The following is a 13,393-nucleotide window of genomic DNA, read 5'->3' on the forward strand; positions in this document are numbered from 1 at the left end:
ATATACTCGTAGTACATACAAAAGAAAATTATATGGGTTTGTATTATTTACATATCGTTTTGGGCTGTACATTGGCAAAACTACTTAGATTTGAAATTTACAGTTGCTTTATATTGGCTTAAATCTGCTTTGAAATGAAAATACAAAATATTTACCTTCAGTTATATATGATAAAAGAATGCAACTACTTATATTATGTGTACATTTAATATAATTATTATATATATTTTTACCTTCTTAATATGTATGCACTTATACGTATACATATATAGAGTGAGGGAGAGCTGCTCTATGCACATATAAATATAATTTTATTAAAAGTATTTAGTTTATTTTACCTATATATAAATTTTTAAACTTTTTTCTGTTTCTGTTAACCCAGCCTAAGCCAATGTAACCTATACCAACAATCAAAGGTTCGATAACATGTGTCTTTCAATTGCCTTGACCAACAACATTTTCTCGAAAACTCTTAATCTTTTGAACAAAGAATGATTCAAGTGCTTCCGCGCACTTGTAAAATGAAGACTCTTTTGGGTTATAATAGCGGCAGTTATCAAAAATTTTCGTCATATCGCCAATGAATTCGGCGAGCTTGGTGTAGGTATTTGATTCGAGTTTGCTTTCCATTTGCTTGAGATCTGTGGATAGAAGTAACTTTGTTGAAACATATGTATATAGTCTATTAGATAAATAATCAAATCATACCCATGGGCTCTTTAATCACTTTATAATAGTCGGGTGCCTCTTCCGGATCAACCGGTTCCATAAATGGCCACGCACTCTTGTGCGACTGCAAATACAAATGTATTTTTCCAGCAATTAAGAAAAAACGAATCGAATCGACATTTAATATCACTATGGTCGTGTTTGTTACCTGTATTTGCTTGATCAAGCTCTTGAGCTCAACAATTTCATTTTGCACAAGACTTTTCATATTTGCGGTATTTGCATCAGAATTTCGCTGGCATTCTGGACAAACGTACTCGTCAATGTACTCAGCCTCGCTCTGGACAATACCTACACAACGACCATGGAACCAGTCCTGGCACTTATCACAGCATATATAAAACTGTGATTCGTCGTATGGCTGGCGACAGCTGCAATAGAGCTGTTGAGTTTCACGCGCCTTCTGGCAGTCTGTGCAAATGAATTCGGTTAGTTTTTTGGACGCCTCTTCGGTAATGTTGATACAATCGCCATGGAACCAATTGCTACACATATCGCAGCCGACATAGAACCTGCGAAGTTGAAAATGCAACACACTTAGTAAAAGCTGATTAAAAGTTGTGCATTAAATGTGTATTTATTTACTTTGTTTCATCATATGGTTTCCGACATATGCAATAAACCTTATCATTTGTTCTGGACATCTTCTTGGGCCGACCAACGCTTTTCCGGCTGTGCAGCGATGTTGGTTTGGTTCCAGCGCCTTTTGTAATTGAAGGTTTTGAATGTCTGCAGCAGATAATACAAAGTAATTGATCATCTAAACGGGCTAATTAGCAATTTTATCCACTCACCGCTTGTGGCCAACATTTTTATCCGACAGAGTTTCAGTAAAGATCGTCGTCGTGCGGTCATTTTCCGATAGTTTCTCTGGCACTGTGATGCTCATGGCGCGCACATGTCGCTTCACCTTGACCTCCACTTCCTCACGGATCTCGTTTTGCAAATTGCGCTCCAGCAAGGAGCGTTTCCGTAAAATGCTTTTCTTCAGCAAATCTTTGTGGCGCTCCAATTGTGTTTGCTTCGGCTCACTGAGATTAGCGGTATTTTCAAATGGGAGTAGCTTTCGATTGTTTTTACTTGAACTATTGTTATGACTAACAGTGGCTACGCCGGGATGACGTTTCGATGGAGTACGAATTTTCCACTCATCATCATCGTTGTTGATATTGTTACTGCGCGACGCAGTGCGTCGGTGATTAGACGTGCCACCACCTTCACCAATGGAATTTGATCGGTTCGTCGATGCCGTCCATTCACCCAAGTTCTGAAAATTTTGGTGTTCCTGCTGCTTCGTGCGCATACTGACCAATTTTTCCTCAAGTTCGGGACTCAGATTACCTTGTTTTAGTGCATTTGTAATAGCTGCAATGATTTAAGATATGCAGAGTTAAGAACAAATTTAATTTTGGGGGATTTTACGTACTTTCTTGTATATAACCGCTGGTGACCACAAAATTTTCCGTTTGTTCATTGTCGACGCCTTGCACAAGGGCTGTTTCACAGATATCTGTTGAAGCTACTACCGCATACTCTACATTTTCCACCGACGCAGCTGCTCCTGTTGGGTTGTAGCTGTTGTTGTTTGTGGCGTCAATATTCTTATCAGCTTGGGCAAGGCAATTGAGTTCGAGGTTAACGCCGATGCTTCTGCTGCCGCCGCCTGTGGCATCTGTGCTGTTTGTCGTGAGGCAAGTGTTGTTTTGGGCACATTCCTCATTAGTAGCTGGAGGTGCGGCGGTGTCGTGTTCGTTATTGATGTTGTTGGTGTTGTCGTTGGTCTGCAATATATATCGATTGACGGCTTTAGCACTATCAAATTTATTTAATTTCTGCACTTGATCATGATTAGCTCTATCATTAACTACAGGTATCTCTTGAATATGCACATTTCGCTCTTCTTCTTCGGACTTAAAATTAATTTGATTGTTGCATGCACCAATATTGGACGCAACACTGTCCTCATATTGGATTCCCTTCTCTGAAGTTGTTTCAGATATAGTCGCTGCCGCTGTTGCTCTTTGAGAAAGAGAATTCATAGCCTCTTTCTTTTTAAGGGTTGGACTGCAGACAACAATAATTTCATCATCATCATTATCATCATCGGATTCAATATCTTGTATAACATAAACAATTGAAATGTCACAAACCTAATTGTTATCAGGAAGTGACCATTAAAATTAATTACTTACACATTGTATGTCAATAAATGAATAAAGATGTACAACATACTTAGGAAATGTTAATGTAAATTGCGGATTTGGTGGGCACCTACCTGGCTTTAATCAGAGATCAGTTGTAGTATTTATTCCAGGCAACCTTTTACGATTTTGTTATGGTTTGTAGATTGTGGTTGAGATGTTGTTGTAGTTGTTGTTGTTTGGCGAAGAGATTAACACGTGGTTTTTTAGGAGTTGTAGTTGTTGACACGGATTTTAGGCAATGCGTTTAATACGTTTGGTTTTTTGTAAGTAGTGGCAGCATGGATTTTATTTTAAGGGTATTCGAAATTATTTTTAATGGTACAAAGTAAGTTCTTCAAAACAATTCGATTGTAAAGCTTGCTTTAAAATATTCAAAATGAAAATTGCGGCAAAATGTTTTAATATACTCTTTTTATGTGTACTTTGTGTATGAGTTGTGATTGTGATTGATTAATGGCGTGGGTGTGTATGTGTGTGAAACTCTGGTATTTAAATTGTTGCTTACATTTTTTTTAAGTGTAAAAATTTATTTCGATTTAGATGAGATGATTACAAATATGGTTAAGCCTTTGTGTTATATATTTCGAAGTTTTTCTTTTTACGAGAACTAGCTTACATGCGCTTACGCGGGGACGGAGGGGCTAGTTGGAACGGAGCAATTCGTCGTTTAGATTGCCATTTGGTATTAGACGACCAGCAGTGCCTCCGATTTATATATATTTCATAAGTCAGCCAACTAAAACTCTTTGTGTGGGTTAATCTCTTCAGCAATATAATATACATGTATATATATATATATATATATATATATATATATTTATATATTTATATACTTTTTTTTATATATAAATATATACATATATATTAGTTTTTATTTTTTTTCATTGTTATTAATTTTTGTAATATTAAATTTTATTTTTCTAATGATTTTCTTTTAATAGCCAATTTCAATTAGGCCTTGGAAAAAAAAAAAATTTATTTCGGTCTGTTTGGTACTCTAATTCAACTGATTTCTGATTAAAGTCATATATATGTCCTTGGTTTATCTAATGTTTAAAGATTTATTTATATTTTTTGCTTACAATATCTTTTTTTTTCATAATCATATACATACATGTGCATCTCTGAATATGTATGTATGTATGCATGTACATACACCATATATAGAAAGCAAGCGCTTTTTGTCAACACAAAGGCCAATTTGCAAATAATCATCCAACTAACTCGGAAAGAAAAATTTACGCACAATGTGCATTGATTTATGATTTATATAAGAACTAAGGGAGACAGACAGGGGATTTGGAGAATGGAGTTTATAGGCGTGGAACCGAAGCCTTATGGCTTGATTAAAGTGAAATAGAAACACGCGTTTATTTCGTAGAAAATAAAGTCAATTTTTCAGAGTGTGTGGGAAAAAGTGTATAAGTTAATGTGAGGTTATGTAACAAACCTCTCGAATTAACAATTATGCCATACAATTCTGCTGCAATTTTTTTTTTCTTTATATACACAAAAATGTTTGTTTATCTATTTTGCATTTCTCTAAAACTTACTCAAAATTATTAATTTCAAATTTATACATAATTTTTTTTTTTTCAATTAATTTATTTGAAAATAATAACGAATTATTAACTTGAAAATAATATATAGAAAACATGTTGTATAATTTTGTGTTCCCTTTCATTTTATGACTACTTATGATTTTAAGAATTTTCATATATATATATATATATATTTGTATAATTATTGTATTTTATTAGTTTTTGTATCTCAGAGGCATCTATCAAAATAAGAAGTGATAGTTAATAAACATACATCTACATATATTTAAAATGATCTGCGCTGAAGTTGTATTGTATGAAAAGAAACAGGATTGGTCATCGTTATTTTGTATTATTTAATACATATTTTTATTGCAAAAAGCGCTTTACATTTATTACAAATAACATAGATAGTAGATATAAGAATTAAAAGCCACATGAAACTAGGCAAGAAAAATCTATACGCATTTAGCGTCTTGTCTAATACTTTTGCCTTGGTCGCTAAAATTACGTCACAGTCTGTATAATTGCTCGCTAAATATGTAATAAGGTAAAAAGTAAGACTCATTTGAAATGCTCTGTGCTGAACCAATATTGAATGTTTTTTGTTATCTTATTTTCACTTAATTTTAAAGATAAGTATTTAAATGGCATTAATTTTAAATTATATAACTAATTATAAACATAATAAAATTAGAACTCAAAGCAATTAAATAAATACGTATAGTATATGTAAGGAGTATAAGAAAATGTTAAAAATTACATTTTCAGCGAATTCGCCAACTGAATCATTTATATATTTATATTTATATATATTTATATTTATATATATATGTGTGTTCATTTGTATTTGTTGGAGAATTAGTTGACAAATATTGCAAAATGAAGCCTTTTTGTTGAGCAATTTATATTTATTCTCCAAATAATTTCTATATATTTTTACTTTTACTTTAAATTGCAGAGGTATGCCATAAAGGAATGTGCATAATATGCATAAGGCGCAAAACGTATGATATATCATCATATGCAATTTGTTTTTCACTATTGGAGAGTAAAAGGAATTTAACAAATAAATTAAAAGTACCAAACGAAACTTGTGCAATAAACGTAAATTACTCAAAATCATAGCAAAATGTTTTCGGTTCTGTGGTAAAAAATTAACTTAAAATTACATTATTAAATTATGAATTGGAATAACATGTCGATCGGTTGGTATAATAAGCGCAGCCTACGTTCAGCTCTTTAAGTGCTCATTAAGAGAGAGAGTTCCACGCGCTTTCACCCCTATATGATTTTTGCATTTAAAAGCTACTCACTTGTTGGTGGGTTGCCGTCTGGTGCACGGGCGTTAGTGGCGGTGGCTGGGAAGATTGTGTCGCTGTTTCCGGTTGCACGGCTAGATAAATTTTTGTGGGTCCTAAAACGCCCAACTTGCCATTGGATTCTTGGGCTATTAGCAAAAGAAAAAGTACACATAGATTTAGCTTGATTTTAAACAATGGCTTATGGGTAATTACCTTTCATTAGCTGCTGCTTCACCTGCGTTTGTACCAGTTGCAATTGTTGTGCCGTGAAATCGTTGCCCACAAGACCTTGCAGCACTATGCGTGGGCCATGCTCCGTTTGCAAGACTTGTGCCGTGACACATTTGATCACTGTGCCAGGTGGCTGATTTTGAAGAAGACTCTCCTCAACGCTCAGCGATTGCTGTGCTTGTGTTTGCTGCTGCACCACTTGCTGCACTATGTGTTGCTGCTGCTGCTGTTGTGGTTGAACTTGCTGCTGCTGCATAACGACTTGTTGTGGGCTCTGTTGCACAATATTTTGCTGCTGTTGTGGCTGCTTAGTGGGTGAACTTTGTGGACTGACTTGAGATGCTTGTGGCGTTGTATTATTGGTCACAATGTGGGCGTTGCCATCGCCCTGATGTTTAATATGTGCCACGATTTGTGCCTGATTGTTACCCAAGGGTTTGACAATGACTTGCTGCCCATTGATAGTCGCCACTTGCAGCTTGCCTTGCGCCAGCTGCTGAGCCAACGTGGAGTTGGGCACAAGCACTTGCTGTGTGGTTGTCTCATTGGTATCGTTGGTATTGCTACCTTGTGGTTTCTCCTCAATTGCTTGTTGTTGATGTTGCACCACCATTTGCTTGACCACCTTAGCTTGCACCGTGGCTGTCGTTGGCACTGCTTGATTCGTTTGCACCACATATTGTTGCTGGGGCTGTACGATATGCTGTTGCTGCTGTTGTGTTTGCAATTGTTGCTGCACCATTTGCATGGCTTGACTCTGCGGCACGTTGCGTTGCGTAACAATCGTTTGACCTGGACTCAAGATTATACGCTGCCCGCCAACAACAATTTGCTGCTGCACATTGCTTGTGTTGACAATTTGTTGTATCACTTTTTGTGTCGGCTGACTGTTCACTTGTTGATTGACCACAATCTGTTGCTGCTGTTGCTGTGGCGCCTGCTGCTGTTGAATATGCTGTTGAATTCCTTGTGTATGAACAATTTGCTGTTGCTGGACTGCGCCTTGTTGCTGCTGTTGACTTGCCGGCGCAGATATTATAACTTTCTGGCCCTGCGCACCCTGCGCTAGCAACAACTTTGAGCCGGGCTGGACAAAAACTTGCTGATTCGATGAGGCAGTTGATATCACTTTCGGCACTAGTTTTTGAACGGTAGGCGAAGCAGTGTTCGTTTGACTTGTTTGCTGCTGCTGCTGTTGTTGCTGCTGCTGTGCAAGTAACATTTTATTTTTGACCTGCGCCAGAGGCAGAGTGAGACGTGAAGGTGACCCAATTGTCTGTGCACCTGTTGACTTGGCAATGTTGACATGTTTCACGGCAATTTGTTTAATCACTGGGGATGCCGAGTTTATGGCTGCAGTCGTCGTTGCCACGGCATGTGTTGTCGAAGATGCTGTCAATGCTTTAATTGGCAATTTTCCCTTGACACCTGAGTGCGGTACAAAAAAGAAATGAAAAAGTTTAAATCAAGTAGTGAATAAAGACTTTTAAATTTCAGTGCTTACTTGATGATGCTGCATTTGATGTTGTCGTTGTTGTTAAAACATGCAGTTTGCCATCTGGCATTTGCACTAGTTGCTGGCCAGGATTTAATCCACGGACACTCACTTTGCCATCAGGTCCACGTATAATTTGTACTTTATGTGGCGTAGGTGAGGGTGTTGCTGGTGCTGCATTTACTTGTGATGCGTTTGTAGACGGGGAGGGACCTGCTGTTGATGATGATACTGATGAGCGTGCCACTTGCGTCACGGCTTGCTGTATGATGCGCGTCGTACCATCCGGATTCTTAACAATCACACGTCTACTGCCAATTACTTGTCCCTTGACTATAAAATGTATGTAATCATTCCATTAGTGATATATATAAATTGTATTGTATTGTAAATAATTTACCTGGTGTCGAGGAACGAGTCACTTCGTTTACACCAATTAATTTACGCTGCTGATGAGCAGCTCGTTGAAGCTTCAACTGTTGTTCCATTTTTTCCTTGCTGTCTTCACCGGTCTTGGGCGCCAACAGAACACGTCCACCGCCTGGACTCCCAATAGCAGATGAATTAGAACCGGAACCATTGGTCGATTCAAGCTGCCGTGATGTCACCGATCGTGTAACTGTGGCGAGACGTGCCTTCTCATGTTTCTCGCCAATGAATTTAATTTCCCACAGCTCAAGTTTATCCTCATCCACCCATTCTTCACTGATCTGTGGCTCGGTTGGTTGTGGTGACTCGGCGCGCTTTCGTTTTCGTAGACCAGAACGGATTGACGTTACTTCTGCAAACGAGAAAAGTATTTTACATTACAATATTATATACATATATAGATTAAAAATATAATATTTCAATAGTTCTTACCTCTGATAGTCTTTGGCATCTCTAGTGGTATGACAACTCTACGTCGGAGGTAGCTCGTCTTTTCGCCATATCGACCGGCGTGGCGTAATTTCAGCAATTCCAAAGTCACAATTTCGCTCTCCGTGGTAACCTGATGTTTTCCATCCGTGGATGGTGGTTTTGCAATCATATCGTCCCAACGCAGGCAGGACCATAATATTCTCAACTGCAGTGCTATGCATGACAACGTTGTCGCATTCGATGTACGATATGACCAGCATGTACGGAACAGAGGCCGGGAGCACTGGTACTGCCAAATCGAGTTGTTTTTGGCCGCATGATGAAAGCCGCTTGCCGGAGACTTGCCGCCAAGGCGGGCTAGTTTGAGAAGCTCGTATCGTGGCAAGACCAAAAGGCAACGCTTCTGCTTATGCGTGAGAAAATTTGAGATAAGCGGATAACGCGCATACAAAGCTTTCCTCATAACTTTTGTCTTATCATCTGCTGCTTTCGACGCCTGATCATATAATTTGGCCTCGTCACGCAACAGATAGACGCGTCCACGGGTTGAAGCCGCTGAATAGACCCGCTCATTGCCATTTTCGAAGTACTCGCGTTCGTATTTGGTAACATCCTCACGCTTAACGGGTCGCTGAGTGATGGGAAACCGGCGATTTTGTTTGTTTAACGGTATATCCTTGTCCAAAGTTTGATCTAAAACATCTTTGGTGCCAATATATGCCTTCTTGGGTTTGACGCTACGCTTCCGCCGCGCACCCGCAAATGTATCGACATCATCGACATTCGGTGTTGAGCTGGCAGCGCTCACTGCCGCCGTCATTGAATCTTCTGTGCTCTCGATTTCAACATTGCTGCACACGTCCATGCTCTCCATGTAGTCCATTTTGTCCGAGTCCTGGGTATTTGTGTCAGCATTTAAACTGCTCGCACCATTTGCCTCTTCCACCTTAACTGTGATTTTATCGGGTGCTGATTTGGGGACCTCGATCTGAAGGCAATCCGTGAGCAGATGTTCATTAAAGGGTTCAGCATGAGCTCGCGCCTGCTCCCAGTCATGCAGCAAATCGAGGGGCGCTTCAGTTTCCGCTGACTTATGATCCTCCGACTCGTCCATTGGTACCTGCTGAACACATTCTTTCTTGCCCTCTGTTAGCTTTTGTTCAAGTATGGACGGCTTTTTCACTGCGCCCAAAATAGCTGCTACAGTCTCCTTGGAACCATTGCCAGCAGTGTGTGCCTTGCGAAGCAGCAGCAGCAGCTCCTTCTTTGCACGCGCCTTTTGCAAGCACAGCGGGGAGTAGCAAGTGTTTTGGGTTATCTGCGACACGGCATTTGAGTTCGTGTTGCATTCCTTGGTGTAGCAGCGGAAGGTCTTGGCGTAGCGATTAAGTTGACTGAACTGCATACGCACTGATTGTATTTGCTTAGCCAACGAGTTAACGAGATCTAGATTAACGTTGGATGTCATAGATTTGCCCGAGGCTTCGGTGAGGCGCAGCAAACGCTTCTCCAGGTATGTTTGCTTGCTGCTACTGCCGCCACCAACATTGCCTGATGTTACAAGAAGCGGTTTGAGATCTCCACCATCCGCATCCGATTTGATTGCAATTTGTTGTTCGACTTGGGCCAATTTGAGGCGTCGCTCGAGAAGATCATCCAGGCGGCACTTGCGTGCCACCTTTGGAAAATATATGCGACAAGGTGCAGTTAATGCTTTACTTACATCAATATGTCCATTTACATGCTCCGCAACATCCTCGACGACCTTAATGTGTGTGTACTGTTCGGGCAAATAATGGCAGACCTCACCCGCCGCATGGATCTCCTTACATTGCTGTATGAAGCGCTCAGTTCGCGGATCAACAAGGATGCATTCGTTAACCGTCGACTCCTCGTCGCCCATGGTGTAGTGCACAAAGATACGAACGTGTGACAAGGGCTGGGCACGGGTCCTTCTCACCCGGACACCGCAGCGTCGACTGCTCGATAGCCAGAGCCAACCCCATTGGCCATGCACACGATACTCTTCGCCCTTTTGTTTCCATACCTGATGCTTCAACCCAAGCGAATATTTAATGTAATTGATGGCCAGCCGATTGCGTTCCTCTTCGTCGTCACGTTCACGCTTTTCGCGTTTCTCTTGCTTCTTGCGATCCTCGCGCTCGCCGCTTGTGATGCGTTGCAGATGCGTGTGCCCCAGCTGCTCGTGCCACACATTAGCGAAGACAACACTCTTGAGGGATGCTTGAAAGAGCAACATAACCGCAGCAAAATCAGTGGCACGTTTCGCATTCATAACAGCATTGTTCCACATTTTCTTGCTGCTCAACCAGTTGATATTCATAAAAGATGCTGCTATATTTGACTCAAAATTTAGCAGCGTCTGTCGAAGTGTTGTTATCGTATTTTCGCATGTACCCATCGTAATGCCAATCCATTTAAAATCCGAAGCCGTCGTCAGTGAGAATTTGTGGGAGAGATGACGACGCTTATCGCGTTCCTCGTTGCGCTGCGGCTTGTTGAGCGCAATTGGATTGGTGGCATACTGGTTAACATAATTCTTAAAGCCCTGCTCCATGCCCAGTTTAAAGTAGAGTGTGCCACTATTCAATTGATACGTCTTTTGTCGCGTTACCATTTTATTATTCTCTTCCGTTTTCTTAACGTTCTCGACCGCTTGATCATCGCCTTCCTCGACAGCAGTATCCCCTCCCGTTTCTTTGTCGAGCAGTTCTTGTGTAGCCTCTTGCTCTAGATCTAATAAAGTGCGTTTGTTATGTTTGTGCTCGTTGGTGAGCGACTCGGTTAGCTTCATTTGACGTTCGATTTCTTCTTGACGATCCATTAACTGGACATAAAGTCGAGATTCCAGCTCAGATGCATCCATCCGTTTAAGTAACAATCCGAATTTTGCTGTTGTGCTATAATACCAACAGCTACCATTCAGTTGATCCTCAACAAATATACGCCGCGCAATAAACCAGTACTTGCGTCCATGCCGATCCACCCCAAGACAATCGTGACGTATCAGAACGCCTTGTTTTTCCTGAGTCAAGATGCAGTCCATAACGCCTGTAACCTTGTGGGAACGGCACAGACCACACTGCCAGTCCTCGGTGGGTACATCATTCATGGGTGGATCTACGCACTCCAAGTGATAGACAGCTGGGCATGTTTCGCAGCATAGCAAATCGCCGAGTCGGTGACAAATACGACAATGATCATCATAGTGTATGGGACCCTCCTGCACCATCACGTCGCGCACCGAGTTGGCCGTTAGAAACTGATCGGCCAAGAATTGTAGCACCACCAGACGATGCTCGACGCATGTATAGGGATATTCGCCAGTGCTGAGTATTTTAAAAACATTTCGATCAAATTCTCTGTCACTTTCCACATAGCTGCGTAACACTTCTGGCCATGTAATGGCATCGATCAGATATAAACTGATATTGACTGTGTCCTTTTGGTCGAGCGGTCCAAAGTGTGTGCCCTGCACATCCTCCTCACGTAATATTGCCTTCAGCAGCATTATGTGGATGTCGGTGAGCAGTGCACTTTGCTCCTCACAGACGAAGGCTGCACAAAAGTCCTCAAAGCGAAAGGGCGACAGTCGCACCAGGTGACGAAAGCGACGTAATACTTCGTAAATACTTAAAGCGCGCAAAACATGCACATTGCCCATAGATAGATCTTCGGACGATTCCGGCAACTCGAGAGCCGGATATTGTCGACCTTCTTGCAGCCAAATTGGATCCGGACTGGGTGGGCGTGGAGGTCGACCAACGCCATTCTGTGTAAAGCTGCAGACCGAAAACTCCGACTCACTCTCATTGGCTGCGTCCAAGCTTTCATCGTCGCTGGGCGTCAGCAGCAAATCATCTTCATTATCGGTCTTTTCCTCTTCCGAATCACCGAAATCGGAGCCATAATGATACTCCGACTCGAAACCTGTCACAGTTCAAATATGAAAACTATTAAAATCACAGTATGATATAGATATTTTTCTATCTATACCTCTGCCTCTATGTTCAACATTTACCTTTTAATCGGCTGTCTGTCATAGTACACCCCTCTTGTCCTATTATTTTTGCTTTTATTATGCTTTGTACGGGGAACTATTAAATCTTGAATTTATCTATTGTGATTGAAATTTTTTTCCTTTGCGCTTTCCTCTTCGCCTTTTAGAAGCCCTTCTGTTTAACACAATTTGCTTCTCTAACTGTATATGCAGGACACTAGCACATTACTTTACTTGTCAACCGGTCTAGATTCTTCATGAATTGTCTTATTTTATTTGATTTGAAAATTTTCAAAAGACTGCTCAGTTGGAGTTGAGCTGAAATATGTTTTCTGAATTATCAGAAATGTGACGCTTTTCTCTTGACATTTTACAATGTAGTTCCCATTCCATTATAAGAATCCTAACTTAATTTATTACTTTTTTTTGCAATAATATCTACCTTTTCTGACTGAATAGCTGCTGGTGTTGGTGTTTCCATGGACATTCGATTTGCGTCCGCGTCCCCGTTTGGCGCCGCTGCCGCGGTTGCTGCGATTGTTGTGACTGCTGCGGCTGCACTCATCGCTCTGTGGCGAGATGCAGCGCGATGCCGATGGAGTGCTTGGCTGCGATTTGCCTTCACTGAGATATTTAGGCTTCTTGAGCAGATGATAATTGAAGCGACCCGTTGATGATCGCTCATTTGGCGTCTTTGGTGGACGTCCACGTTTCCGGCTGCCGCGACCACTCATTGTATTTTGTTCAGCGATTTCGTCGTTGAGATCCAAAACGCAAAAAACAATGCCTTAGCCACCCACTTTCGGCTTAAAAACTATCGTATGGACTTCTGTTTGAAGGAAGTGTGGTGTGGGGCGTCGTGTTCTCAACTCAAATACGAATCAGTTTGAATTAGTTCTTGCACATATGGGTTACACATTATCTAAAACAAAATAAGTTTGTTTAAAACCAATAACAAATTTATTTGCCACTAAATTGTCAATAGAACTCTCTCACGTAAAATTGCG

At 40.7% G+C, this 13,393-nt stretch overlaps 1 protein-coding gene across 3 annotated transcripts; it reads right to left on the minus strand.

Annotated features, from left to right (window-relative positions):
* Positions 1-11: 11 nt before the first annotated feature.
* LOC6556697 (nucleosome-remodeling factor subunit NURF301) lies at positions 12-13,308 on the minus strand. Of its 3 annotated transcripts, XM_032740526.2 has the most exons (12): positions 12,829-13,308; positions 8,366-12,316; positions 7,905-8,285; positions 7,514-7,837; positions 5,992-7,437; positions 5,791-5,924; positions 2,156-2,510; positions 1,524-2,094; positions 1,315-1,458; positions 878-1,241; positions 709-793; positions 12-641 (listed from the first exon to the last, which is right to left on the minus strand). In XM_032740526.2, the coding sequence occupies exons 1-12, from the start codon at positions 13,118-13,120 to the stop codon at positions 436-438; spliced, it is 8,253 nt and encodes a 2,750-aa protein (XP_032596417.1). In that variant the 5' UTR covers positions 13,121-13,308; the 3' UTR covers positions 12-435. The 3 variants fall into 3 exon arrangements, with proteins under 3 accessions (XP_032596417.1, XP_032596425.1, XP_032596421.1); XM_032740534.1 differs by lacking the exons at positions 12-641; positions 709-793; positions 878-1,241; ... (1 more) ...; positions 1,524-2,094; positions 2,156-2,510 and adding an exon at positions 2,521-2,541; XM_032740530.2 differs by lacking the exons at positions 12-641; positions 709-793; positions 878-1,241; ... (1 more) ...; positions 1,524-2,094; positions 2,156-2,510 and adding an exon at positions 3,005-3,048.
* Positions 13,309-13,393: the final 85 nt, after the last annotated feature.

Source organism: Drosophila grimshawi, unplaced genomic scaffold, assembly GCF_018153295.1.
Source record: "Drosophila grimshawi isolate 15287-2541.00 unplaced genomic scaffold, ASM1815329v1 contig_44, whole genome shotgun sequence".
In the NCBI taxonomy this organism is placed as follows: domain Eukaryota; kingdom Metazoa; phylum Arthropoda; class Insecta; order Diptera; family Drosophilidae; genus Drosophila; species Drosophila grimshawi.

Coding starts and splice junctions, on each gene's coding strand:
- LOC6556697 (XM_032740526.2), bottom strand. CDS start 13,120: ATGAGTGGTCGCGGCAGCCGGAAACGTGGACGTCCACCAAAGACGCCA. Junction 8,286..8,365: donor GATGCCAAAGACTATCAGAG/GTAAGAACTATT, acceptor TCTCGTTTGCAG/AAGTAACGTCAATCCGTTCT. Junction 5,925..5,991: donor GAAGCAGCAGCTAATGAAAG/GTAATTACCCAT, acceptor TTTTGCTAATAG/CCCAAGAATCCAATGGCAAG.